Raw genomic sequence first — 13,577 nt, 5'->3', positions numbered from 1 at the left:
TAGAATCAATTACAAACCGAATAAATCTGATTAAACTAATTAAAATCGATAATGATCTGTAGTTCTGTACAACAAAAACCAACAAAAAAATCGAAACTGAAACAATAATAAATTATATAATTGGAACTAATTATAAGCAGATAAATATTTCAATATGAGAAATTGAAATCAAGTTTGATATCTCTCAATTACAACATAAACGGAACCATTTAAACAAAAATCGAATTGTTTAACACCCTTAAGTCCCACTGTAGTGATAATGGTTTAGAAGGGACTCGGGTGGGTTGATTGTAGTTTTAACAAGCTTAGCCTTTTGAATAATTGAAGTTGGTGATAAGAGTTCAACAGATACCTGCCACATCTCACCAGTAACCTTGGCCTCTCTTAGAATAAAAAGAATATACTGTAAACATTATAAACACAAACCATTACATTATCTTCACAACATACGAGGGTGACCAACCAAACTCATGATCAGTTTGGACAATTTAGAAAGCTCAACTATCCAAACTCTAGCAATTCATGTATTACCTAACTGATAAACAGATCGGCTAACTTGGAGTCTGATTTGATTAGCATTGTTAAAATCCCAACCATCCAGCATATTTTGATCTTTCAAGAGTCTTCTGAGCATGTAGAGTTCATCGTCATGATCTCATGGTAGCTAACCAACAACAGATTGAACAAATTCTTGAAGATCTTTGTAATGGCTTGTAGTACCTGAAACTTTCTATTGCAGCACAATGAACCATCCAATGTTAAACTAGGTCACCAAATCAAATGTTAAACGGGAATGGGCATGCCACTGAATCATAGCTGGAATTCATCATTACTGACCATCCTGGCGTAGGTTTTGCAGGAGATGGAGTTCCAAATCCAATTCAAAGATGTGGCATGCTTCTCAAAAAGAGAAGTTTCAATGCTTCACTGATTTGGCGGAAGACAGCTCAAGATGAACTTTTCATCATGTGGGTACCCTGTTGTCATCGCATAACTAATTGTGTGAAGGCTTGGTTTTCAGTCTGAGATGCAGTCCTTTCAACCACCATCCACCACTCATGATCTTCATCGTCAGGGTTCTGCTTAAATACCATACAAGGAAGACATTAAGCCAGTCACAAAAAAGCAAGAATTTTGAACATTGCTCGGATGCAAAGAGCAGAGTTCAGCCAGTGAACAATGGAGTAGCAAACCTTTAGTAGTTTTTTTCTTTTAGTCCACAGTAGAGTTATGATACTAAATAAGATGAATTGCATGCCTGTTAAACCAAAGAATCCTGGTTTGGGCCATGGGCATGCATTGAACACAACCAAATGCAACAAGTTGGCACCCCTAAGGGAAACTTTGGGTATTCTTTTATCTAATATCAAGGCAGAGTCTCATGTTGGGATGCTTGGCCTCTTCATTTTACCAGAGTATTTGTGTCAGGCAAGAAACGACATGCACAAGGGTAAGGGTATGTGATGGATCAGATCCCCCAAATTTTGACACTTTGTAATGCACATAAAGCCATAAATCATGAACTCGTATCATTATAAGTTCATGCCCTTTACATTTGATGTTCAATAATGTCGTGTTGCAAGTTCATAATTACATATGTTCACTGCTAACTCTTGGCTTTATGGTGCAAATAACAATGTATTTAGACCATTAATGAAATTGCTTTAAAAATATTGCACATCATTATGATGTGGTACCGAACTGGACTGATGGATCCAATTTCGCCAAGGCCCTGGACCCAAAGATTAAACAACCTGATAGCCTTACTCCTAGACACATGCCTGAACCATGTGATAGAGGTGTCATGGGACTAACATAACCACCTTATCTTTGTAATACCAAGAGGCAAAGATTACTCATTTAGGGGAGCAATCCTCAAGCCCTGCCTAGCCATCGAAATCCACCAACTCAACTCCTAAGTCTGCCCTCTAACACAATTTTTGGCACAGATTTTTTTTACAAAAAAAAAAAAAGAGAGGGGGGAGGGGGGGAGGAGGCTCAAATTGTGTGGCTGTGGAATGAAATTGGGAGCTCAAAATTTAGAAGACATGGATAAGTTGGATCAAACAAAGTTGCTAACTAAATTTATCACCTGGGGGAGTGAAGTCACTGGACAAACCATGTCATTGAGTCCCTGTGTCTTCACACTTTCAATGCCATCAGCAATTCTTATCGCTTCAATCCACCATCCATCTTTCTTGCAACTGTCTGTAATGCTTTCATCGTTATAACCGGAAAGGTTTTCAGAATCATTTCCACCAAAACTTTGATTAATGTAATTATTCATCACTGTTCCTCCATGATGCTCTATCTGTTGCGAATTGAGCATATACATTGAATCAGGGATGACATGCGAGGGGATTGGACGGAGTGGAGATCGATAACCTGGTGCCACAATTTTAGCCCAGTGAAAAGTGAATGCTCATGCAATTAAAAGGTTTTCATTTTAAGACAATAAAGGAAAAATTGTCTCTGAACCTTTGCAATCAGGATCAAAACATTTCTGATAGTAGACAGCCCTTCTTAAGTCGACAATGTACATCACTGAATCAGCAAGACATTAGTCCCACGTTAGTTTGTTTTCATTACAAAAAGGTAGTTGTAGAAGTAGTACATGATAAGAAATACAATCAAATTTCATCAATTGCAGAAGAACTAAGTAGTATTTCAAATTAGGTGCCAAAAAAAATATTATAGTGGTTTGGAACTTGGCCAGACTGGTGGTCAAACCACTTGAAAAATCATTCAGGCTGAATGAAGCAGGGAGCTGTTGATATTTCCAACAGCCCTGGTCAAAGTCAATGAACCGCATGCAAAAACTCGATACTGCAACCTAAAAATGAGGTTTTTCCAGCAATTCTGTCTTCAAATACTTGAGGGAAGACATTAACAAAAGGACAAAAAGAGGTGCTAATGCAGGACATACAAACATATGGCATGGGAATAGATTGGGTTTAAGTAACAGTGTCCAGTAGCAAAAGATTTGTCAAAAAGATGCAAGAAAAAATTTGTGGGGGTACCTAAGTAGGTAGGTATCGATATCCGCCATATTCTGCACTTTAATTTTCTAAAATCCATATTATTTTGTCTGGCGGATGTTTTAAGAGAAAGCATACATTTACAACAGTATGGATACAGTTTCACACTCTTTTTCCCAATATAACAATCAAACCCACAGTAGGCTTTTAAGAAAACCACTTTGAGGGTTGCTCCCCACTTTCGTTATGACAGAAAGAATCCATAACGAAAGGCATGAGGTACATAAATGCTTTTAAAAGAAATAAATTTTGCACAGGCACATATTGCTTAAAACATAACAGAGAAGATGAAGTAAATAACCAAAATAAATATTACCATGATTGCTTTTGTGTTGTCTACCAATCCGCTCACAGTATCTATTCTTTGACATATTATAAACCATCAAACCATACTCTGAGAACCAATACCAGCTTCGGATTCTTCCTACAGTGGTACCAAATCATCAAGGACATACGTTAAAATGTAGTCGTAAAGAATTTTAGTGAAGGTAAATTCAAAAACAAAAGAGAAGGCATCCATAGAATAGAGGTTCCTTATGAATCATTTCCCTAAAATAGAATGAACAAATGAAACAAGACTGGGTCCCCTAGTTATATTATTAAAAAAAAATAAACCCAACCCCACAGGAACTCACAGCTTCGGAATTTGAAAACAGTGAGTGGAGTTCAACCGCAAGAGTTGCATAGTTATGCTCAAGGTATCTCATTACTAGTAGGAAAATTAATTTGAAAAGAGTCCCAAAAGAAGTTAGTAAAACTTTTTAAGTGCATCTTCGAAATAAGAACAACAAAGCTTCTAAGTTTAGCTAAAGGCAGGGGGATAAATGAATGAAAAAGAAGCTAGAAGTTTGAATGGAACTATGGATGCTAATACCTTTTCTATGGATGTCCATGATACACCAGCCAAATCCCCCCCACCCCATGAGTAACAGATATTACCACCACCTCTGTGCTGTACTATAGGACAATGTCCAAGGAACCATTGGAGGTTAGTTCAGCATGCATTATGGAGAAAGGGGACTGGAAACTCTCACAAAAATTAAAACAGTACCAAGACATCTTCTAGAAGCAAAACAGCTGCTACATTATTGTCTGTTTTTGTTTATATGCGGATGAGTTTAGAATTTTGCGCCTTGGAGACAGACAAATGTAATGATATATTCTCAACTGGGTCAAAATTCAAATGCACATAGTGTTCGAGATTTGATTAGAGGATTATGAGGTATATTCTGAAACCTGTTGATATAAACACTTGAACCCATATCCAAGCAAATGTTCCATCTTGCACTGATTTCTCCAATAAAATATATTGCAGAGAAGTTACTTTATGAAGTTTGTCTTAAATAAATTTCTTAATTAAATAAAATCTAGCTCAGAAGCATGAACTAAATTCTTTAAGTTAGTTAGAGCCTCCCACTTCATACCAGGTGTTTCAGCAAGCCTACTTTTGTAGGTCAACTAGGTTAGACCCAATCAACATAACAGGGATGGAAATCCCTCAGAGATTGTTGCAACAAGCCTTTGTACTGAAACAAATGAGGAGATAGTTCTCTCAATGAGCCAATGAGAAAAATCAATTCTAGTTATTTAAAAACCAAAAAAAAAAAGAAGGAAAAGTTCAATAAAGGGAAAATGAATAAATCAGATTTCCGCATTTATGAATCAAAATTATGTAGAACAGAAGCATGCACATAAAAAATATAGAGGAAATGAGAAGGCAAAATTATCTTCAATTTCAGGAAGTCAGTTGAGTAATTAAGAAATTCAGTCCTTAATGTTTGTAACCTGGTCCACACCTTTGGTTTTATCATGCAGTATAGCTTCTGACTTGCACTCTGAACTTCGATATCATCTAAATTCCACAATGCGAGCTCTATATGTCTTTTGGGAAACCTATGCCCTCCAATCACGAGGCCTTATGCAATAAACACATGAGAATGCCAAGGGACTCTAGTTTGACGAGGCAATAACTGATTCAGGCCATAGGCTAGCCACATGACTGCAAGTTGAAGGAGCTTAGAAACCCTTGATTTGGCAATGATGCACACACATAAGAGTGAAAAAAATGCGCTTAAATGCTATTTGTGCCCATGCTCATGCATGCATGGGCATCCTTGGCATGAAGCATCTCAAAATATCAAGTCATGTGTGGACTCAATCTCACGGAGTTAGCAGGAGTTGAGCCTTATTAAGTTTCTTCAGTGTACTTTTTTTCATGTGATGCTAACCAAAGCCCATTTAGACATTCTACTTTTTTCCGCTTTACAAGTTACAAAAAAGCAAATAAAAGAAAGTCAAACACTCTATGGTTATGTTTGGTACTGCTCATAATTATTGAAGAACAAGATTACCAACATATATAACATGTTATTTAATGCCCAAATCTCTCTTTAAATATTTCAGCATAAAACTTTCAAGAGGAGTTTGAAAATTGGATATGTTTGCAAAAAGGTAAAAAAGAACAATTTCTGTTGACGTAGCATGAGAATTATGCTTGCTGGGTCCAATGCCCAATGCATATGGTGTATGTTTGCAACCTTGAGTAATTCATGAATGATATTTAACAGAGCATGAGATGGATGAAGCTTCGGTACACAACCAATTAAATTCAGATCAAGGTACAGACATAGGGCCAACTAAAGCAAACACAAAGTTTTAATATTCCCACTCTTCAAAAGTGAAACAATTGATGTTGTTAAAGTTGTACCATGTGGGTTTAATTTTCTTTTTTTCTTTCCTGTTATTAGTAATCAGGATTCTTCAAAGCCATAAAATAGAAACTCCAGAAGTGCCACTAGCTTGTAGATGCAACAAATAATCTTCAGAAGATCAACAACTTCATGCCATTCAACAGGTAGACAAGGACCCTAGTTTGTCATTACATCTTCAGAAACAGGAGCCTGAAGAGATATAGAGGCAGCAAAGGGTGCTGCAGTCCACGAAAAATAAAACTTTTTAGACTATCAAAACCAGAAACAAGGACCTTGACTGATTATTGATATAGCTCTGATACCATGTCACAGAATACAATCAATAATCAGTCGAGGTAAGACTGAAAATAAGAAAGCAAAGAGAAGAACAAGAAGTTGGAAGAAAAACTGACTCAAGATAGAACTAGCATGTATTCCTCTCGTGAGCAGTGCCCTTTTATTTATAATGAAGCAAAGAAAAAGAAAGTAAAGGTAATTACACAGATGTAGCATGAATAGGAAACCTACACAGTTGTAGACTAAATAGGAAACTAACCACTAACCTACTAATAACAGGAAAGTAAACCCCCACGGTACAACTTTAACAAATGTAAGACATTCTAAAACTATAAAATGATAGTAAACTTGAAACATGGACCAGATAGCACATTTCACGAGATTAAAATTGATGCAAAAGAGTATGACTACCTGATGCATTTCCAACGGAGGCAATAGATTCCACAAATATGTCCAATGTTGGGAATGGCGATTTTCCCAAGAAGTATGTCTTTGGAGCATCGCTCGTGCAACTACGAAATGTAAGTTCTTTTGGGGCATCAAAATGTTGTCCAAAATTAGCATCCATCTACATTGACAGAAACTTCAATAGTTACAAAGATCTATAACCACAAACTTAGGCCTTGGCAACATGCCAACAATCCTTTAACTTTTAGAACCATGAAAAGTCACTGGGACCAATCAGGTGAATTGTTTGAAAGGTATTTCAGAACATATGCATATAATTACAGGGTAGCTAAACCTACCTCAGACTCAAAGTGCAAGGTCTTCACACACTCTAAATCCATTTTGCAAATTAGGAGCCTCTTGCAATCAACGTCCATTTTGCAGATTAATGATTCCATGAAGAACTCTTCTTCACACTGTAATTTATCAGCAAAAGCTGGTCAGCATAAAAATTAGGACACAGTTGTTACATACAAGGATGACAAGAACCAACGATAATATGTGTTTCACACATGAAACTTATAAGAAGCTCACCAAACCATAGATGGAAAAACAAATAGAAATTTCCTTATATCAAATACATCATACCACCCATTAAAGGAGAACACAAATAAAAAATAAAAAAAGATCTTTAATATTTGAAATGGAGTTTCTACAGCAAAGATTTCTTTGGACGGTTTAAATATGGCTTGAATTTTTTTTTAAAAGTGGAAGAAATTTTGAAAAAACAAAAAAGATAAAATGCAAGAAATTGATCCATTTTTTACAGAGAAAATTATTTGTTTGTGCTACATTGATGTACCAAAGCATTAACAAGAAATATCTACAGAGTAAGGATTCCTAGTGTTTGTCAATATTTGTAGATAACATCACTTTTAAATGATTTAGTAATAAATAGTTCCTCCATTTAATAAGATGTTTGATTTAGTTTAGTTGTGGATTATAATAGAGTAATAGTTATTATTGCATTGAAGTACTTGAGTTCAATATGATGTTTGTGCATGTACAGCCTTCTTCCCCTATTGCCAAAAAAAAACTGTGAATTAAATCGGCAGGAAAAGATTGATGAATGGGAGACAACGTTCTGCTAAATTTGTACCAGGCATTGTTCTTTTGTACAATTTATATATGACATGAGTAGAAAAGCGCAGAGTCAGCAACATCCAAAGACAAAGAAGAACAAAAAGCAATCATGCATATAGAAAATAGCAGTTACTGCATTTTTTTGGTGCATTAAAAGAGCCATTAAGTTTAATTGTTTGCAGTTAAGAAAGTAATGCAAAGGAAATAGAAGACAATATTACAAAACAAATGGTGAAATGTAATATATTTATATATATATCAAAAGGAATATCATACCATGTTTTTACATTTGAAACGCCCTGTAGGCAGAAGCACTGAATTCTTTCCTGCCTTTGAGGAGAGGGCTAAACGAAAGCAGCGATTTCGAGTATAAACAGCAGAGTCCACAAAAAGTTGAACATCAGCAGTGCTTGAATCTTTTGAGACAAATAATATGTCAAATCTTTTATCACTCTCCCTTGCTCTAGAAATCCGAGAGCATATCTGTTAATAAGTCATCAAACAATGGTGAACCAGTGCTTAGTTTCCTTATTCCACCCCCGATTTTAGAAATGTCTACCAAAAGAGAGAGAGATCATGGTAATCAAGACTAAAATTCTCATTCCAATGACCAAAAGGCTTTAGTAAATATTATTATGATTAGAATAGGTAAACAACCATTTTTTTATTTGCGACAAATTAAAATACTTCTTAAAGACATGAGCATCATAATAACTAATAAGCATGCTAAAATCCCATTAGCATTTTAAAGAAAACATATTGAGAATATGGAAATGTCTTCAGTTGAGAAAAGTATAAGCATTTAGCATTTTATCCATTTAGCAATAGACAAACTAACTCAAATGTTTCATGAACTCATACCTCAGCAACAAATGCCCCAGCATGTGAGTTGTCCTTGAAGGCAGTTTTTGGTATACGGAGGATCAAATGACGTGAGAACTTTTCTGCAAGAAAGTAATAATTGAAGGAAAGCTTTATAGTTCCAAACTAATTTTTTTTTATCCAAATTTATGTTTTCGGAGCCATAAAATGGAAAGTTATCCTGGGGAAGAGAGATACTTCCTAATGGTCCATCAAATCTGGGTAACAGAAGTTGAACCCAATAAGATCTATGTCATTCACTATGGATGCTAGTCGATTCAAATAAATTGGGAATTGGGATTCCTACCATGCTTTTTTTTTTTCAGTTCCTTTTCTATTTCTTAGTCCTTGACTTTGTTTATTTCAAATTTTCAATTGCTTTCAATAAGGAGCCATTCACTCCTTTCTGAGGAAACAACACAGTACCATCATTTCAAACTTAATATGGTCCATAAAAGGAACTCTTGTGATGCACTTACACTCTGGGTTTAAAGTATCGGTGTGTATCGTACCGTATCGGCCAATACGTCTAGGTATTGGTCGGTGTCGATACGATACATACCGATACGTATCTTTTTTTTTTTTAAAAGCAATGTATCGATATGTATCGACTGATACATGTCGATACGATACGATACGAGTCGATACGTATCGATACAGTCAATACATACTATTTTCAATTTTTTTATTTTTTTAAATGTATTATCGATATGTATCAGTATGTATTGATACACATGACTTTTTTCATATTTTACACCAAACACGAACCAGAACCTCCAAATTTTTTCTCCCCCAAAGAGATTTGTTAACTTGCTACGGGTTGGGCCGTCACGAACTAAATCTCAACTTTTTCTCCCTTCGGGTCGTGCCACAAAATATATCGAGTCGTGTCGGATTCACATCGCACTCGAATCCTTGGAATACAAGACATAGTCAATACTTGAAGGGATAAAGGTAGGTTTTTTTCAAAAAACTTGATCTTTTGCTTCAAATCTTGCATTTTAGTTCTTTTTTTTTTTGGCTATGATTCAAGGAGAATAGGTTCAACTAACTATTAGATGCATGCTTTGTATACATTTGCAAAGATTTAAACTCAAATCCACCATTTTTCACCCAAAACCAAAAATGGCTCCTTAAGGGTCAGTATTGTGCTTATGTTCGGTCAGTACACAACATCATCCTAGTTGCTCTTATTCTTGAAGACCCTTACAAACATGAGTTTGATCCACCCCGACAATCTTCATGGCAATAGAGTGACTCTGCAGGTAAGAAATCTCATCTTTTATAACAATTTAGAAGTGCCGCACTTGCCTGGTTATACATTATTAACAATTCTTAGTGTATATGAATGATATATGACATATATTGCTTATTTATATTATTTTTTGTGTCCAAAAATGTATTTCCATGTGTATTTTGATCATTTTCATGCGTTTCTACACCGATCGATACGAATCTCCAATACGATACGATACATCTCTTAAAATCGCCCGACTGATACGATACCCGATACCGATACTTTAAACCTTGCTTACACTAGATAGTTTGTGGGTAGTGTCTGATGACACTGCCATTTTTTATTTTCTAGTTTCAGTACCTTATAGTATTATCATTGCTTTAATTTTGTTAGGATACCATGAATCCTCTATTAGAACAGTCAAAATATAGAACCAAAAGGTGGGGCATGGGCTGAGAAAAGGCAAGGAAAAGGGAGAGAGAGAGTTTTGTATCAGTAGCAGCTCCCAACGGTAGTTCCAATATACAGAACTTAATTGGATCAAGCAGTTTATCTTCATCATGTCACAAAACAAAGCACTAACTGAAAATTCATAATTCAGATGAAGGATATCTTATGCGTCAGCATTTGCTAGATACTGGCAGTTTCCCAAAAAAAAAAATGAAATGGATATTTTTCCCAAGGCCAAATGTTCTCTGTGCCGGGGGCGCAGACTGCACCCAGACACATGGGAGAAATGACCACCCTGCCCCCCAGAATGGCAGGCCCATGTGTCTGGGTGCAGGCTGCGCTGCAGCACAGAGAACATCAGCCCTTTTCCCAATTTCACTTGGATGCTGCTAATGCCATATAACTAAGGGCCTCCCAACCTCCAACTCACCCTACCCACAAACTCCCAAACTGGATATAGTAATAGAAAAGAAAGATCTAGGAGCCAAATGGTGACTTAGTTGTCGGATCCTACACTCAAATATTTAGCAAAAATATATCACATGGAAGTAACAGATTTATTTTACAGAGAAATGACAAAGGAAGCATATCAAGATGCCTAATGTTAGGAAGTAGGAACACACCTCTAGTAGATGAATCAAGCTCTACAATCCATTCTCTGTCCCCTTGTATAGAGTATTTCTCAAATAAAGCATCTAAAATAACTGAAATCAAGAGATCAACCATGTCGTCTCCATTTTTTTCTACATTGATTCTCTTATTGAACTCCAAATCAAAATATAAGTGGCAAGGCAGACCCTGAATATAACACAATCAGTGTCACTTATTAACAAAATGAATCAAGGCAGTATATTTCCAATGTTAAAGGATGATATAAATGAAACATTCTCTCCCAGAAATGAAATGTGATAAATGAATTGTTTTAACTTACATTTTTTTAGTGGAAAATGATAACTATACGAATCAAAATTATTGTTCAAATTTTCAAATGTAAGAAAAAATGGAATAGAGATATCAGCCTCCATTAAGTGGTAACTTAGTAAACCAATTATTACAATTTAAAAATCATAATGGTTTTAAAAATAAAAGGAAGTTCATGGCATAAGCAGGCACCAGAAACCATCTGTACTGAGGTGCCGAGGAGAAAGAAACCTGCACAATTATCTATGGAACTTTATAATCATATTGGTAAGACATCTTCGGATTGTGTCGCATTTTGTACTTGATTAAGAGTGGGCATGTGCCCTACTATTAAAAATATTAAGTTAACCAAAGATTTATATTTTTTTATAGATACAAATTTTTTTTGATAGTATTGGTCATTTTCTAGAAAGCTCAAGTTTACCAACAAATCTAACTGTTGAATTGTGCACTTAGCTACTTGCAGCTCTGGTGAAAACTAGAAGAGATGGACAAACAGAAAACAAAAATTGCATAAATAAATGTATTTCTGTGTACATCAAGAAAGAAGTCACACCACCTCCTGAATCACTTCATAATGATGTCGAAATTTGGAATCCATGTTTTTGTACCTGGAATGGTTAACTGTCAGCACAAATTATATCTAGAAGAAGTCCACAAAATCTGATGAGATCACAAGCGTTAACCACAAATAGTTATGGAACAAGAGTAAAAGAGATGACCTATTCCAGAATTCCTCATAAGTTGACACAAGGAACCTTCTTTGCCCATTAAAATGGTCTTGATAGCTAAAAACATGAGCATGTGTGTGGCTCTTTCCAAATTTCACTGCTTCATCTTGCCTGGGGAATGTAGCCCATACTTTTTTCCTAAATGAAGAACCAACATGGGACAATTACTTAAAACTCGTAATAACAAGGAAATGTCCTTCCTAAATAAATAATCAACATGACTCACTTCTGAAAACTAATAAGAAACAAAAGGCTCATGCGAGCACACAATTACCTTGTGTTCAAATCATTTTCTGCGGTGAGGTCATCATGTATTTCATGTAATAATTGCAATAAACGGGATGGTCTTTTTGCTGGCACACCATGAGGAGATCCATAAAAGATGAGAGGAGAGATCTTCTTGCCATTATTAAATTTGATTGGTTTAATCTGAAGTAATAATAATCAACATCGATCAGGAAGTGTATTACATTGACGAGAAATTCTACATATTAATTTAAAATGAACAGTAAACTCGGCCTAATTCTTAAAAACTCAACCAATAGACAAGAAATTCTAACAGATAAATGCAGAGGTATCACCAATCCTCAACATTTATCAGATATTAATTCACGAAGACTTTTACCATTTTTATCTTCAGTATTTGAATAGCTGATTTCCATAAAGCGATAGACCATCTTATTGAAGCAAATAACAGCGCAGTTTTTCTACCTCGTATAGTTTAAAAAAGCAAGAGCTTTGTTCCAGATACTACCAAAGCTCCAAATGGCCTCATAGAGAATGATTGCCTGCAGAGTGGCCAACAAGTTTGCTGCAGTGCAGCTCTCAAACAGGGCAAACAAAACTTGCTGCCCATTTCAATTGACACTGGAGTTGCAAGTATGGCCCCAGCAAAGGATCCCAACCAGTTTTAAACATGAAAAAGAAGCAATGCAGAATTGCAAATGACCTACTTTTTCTGTGCTGGGCTGTAAATCTGCTACATTTTGTTGTCTTTGTCTTGCCAATCCTGGGGATGGAGAGACAGACAATGCAGATATCCCTGCTTGTGCTAAATTTTCTTTCGTCAATTTCTGACGGCTAGTCTTTCTTTCTCTTATCGCTGACTCTGGCATTCAAAAAAATAAATAAAATCTTAACAACAAACAAAAGAAGTATCCAGAGAAGCGATTTAAAAGATAAATGAACAAATGACAAACTAGAAGAAAAAAAAAAATCAGTAACGATCTTTCTTTTAAGTTCCTGCCGACTGTTCAGAAGAAACTATCGAAAATATAATTAAAAAAAAACTCAATATTGAGATTTAAAGCATCATTCGTGATCGTTTAACTCCAAAGCTTCAGAATTACTCCCTTCATTTGTCCCTGATCAGGTCTCTGGAAAGGAATCATTTGCAAATACTCTCAACAGAACATCCATTTATTTGGTTATAGTGCGGAGAACCACTGGAACAGCGACAGATCTTACTCGGTGTACAGGACAAATAGAGATTATGCAACGGAATGCCTTCAAGAAAGAAGTAAAGCCTAGGCGAGAGCACTTACGAGGAGGTGAGACACCACACTTGAAGCAAGCGAACAGCCGATCAACATCGTCCTTGTGATCTGACGACATTTCCTTGCATTTCCTTCTTCCAGTGATCCCTGAATTGAACTTCTTTTCTCCCCGTCTGTCAGTCTCATGCTCCGTCTCAAAGTCTCCAGGAATAGCCACCCGGATAAGTAGGCGGGAATTTGATTTTGGGGTCGGAAGGAAAACGGCTTTTTTTTATTTGAACATATGCCAACTGCGAACCAAATTTTAAGTTGGGTTTTGGACTGTT

At 35.9% G+C, this 13,577-nt stretch overlaps 1 protein-coding gene across 2 annotated transcripts; it reads right to left on the bottom strand.

Moving 5' to 3' along the window:
* Positions 1-630: 630 nt before the first annotated feature.
* Positions 631-13,515, bottom strand: LOC122666298 (DNA-directed primase/polymerase protein). 2 transcript variants are annotated; one of them, XM_043862488.1, is made up of 14 exons: positions 13,300-13,515; positions 12,709-12,863; positions 12,030-12,184; positions 11,747-11,893; positions 11,584-11,635; positions 10,727-10,901; positions 8,417-8,499; positions 7,832-8,038; positions 6,772-6,888; positions 6,437-6,593; positions 3,355-3,462; positions 2,479-2,544; positions 2,093-2,385; positions 631-1,079 (listed from the first exon to the last, which is right to left on the bottom strand). In XM_043862488.1, the coding sequence occupies exons 1-14, from the start codon at positions 13,367-13,369 to the stop codon at positions 984-986; spliced, it is 1,881 nt and encodes a 626-aa protein (XP_043718423.1). In that variant the 5' UTR covers positions 13,370-13,515; the 3' UTR covers positions 631-983. The 2 variants fall into 2 exon arrangements, with proteins under 2 accessions (XP_043718423.1, XP_043718422.1); XM_043862487.1 differs by lacking the exon at positions 631-1,079 and having other exon boundaries at positions 2,165-2,311; positions 13,300-13,492.
* Positions 13,516-13,577: the final 62 nt, after the last annotated feature.

The sequence above is a fragment of the Telopea speciosissima genome, chromosome 6 (assembly GCF_018873765.1).
Source record: "Telopea speciosissima isolate NSW1024214 ecotype Mountain lineage chromosome 6, Tspe_v1, whole genome shotgun sequence".
Lineage (NCBI taxonomy): Eukaryota > Viridiplantae > Streptophyta > Magnoliopsida > Proteales > Proteaceae > Telopea > Telopea speciosissima.
The sequence above is the reverse complement of the archived record's forward strand: the minus strand, read 5'-3'. Positions and strand labels throughout refer to the sequence as shown.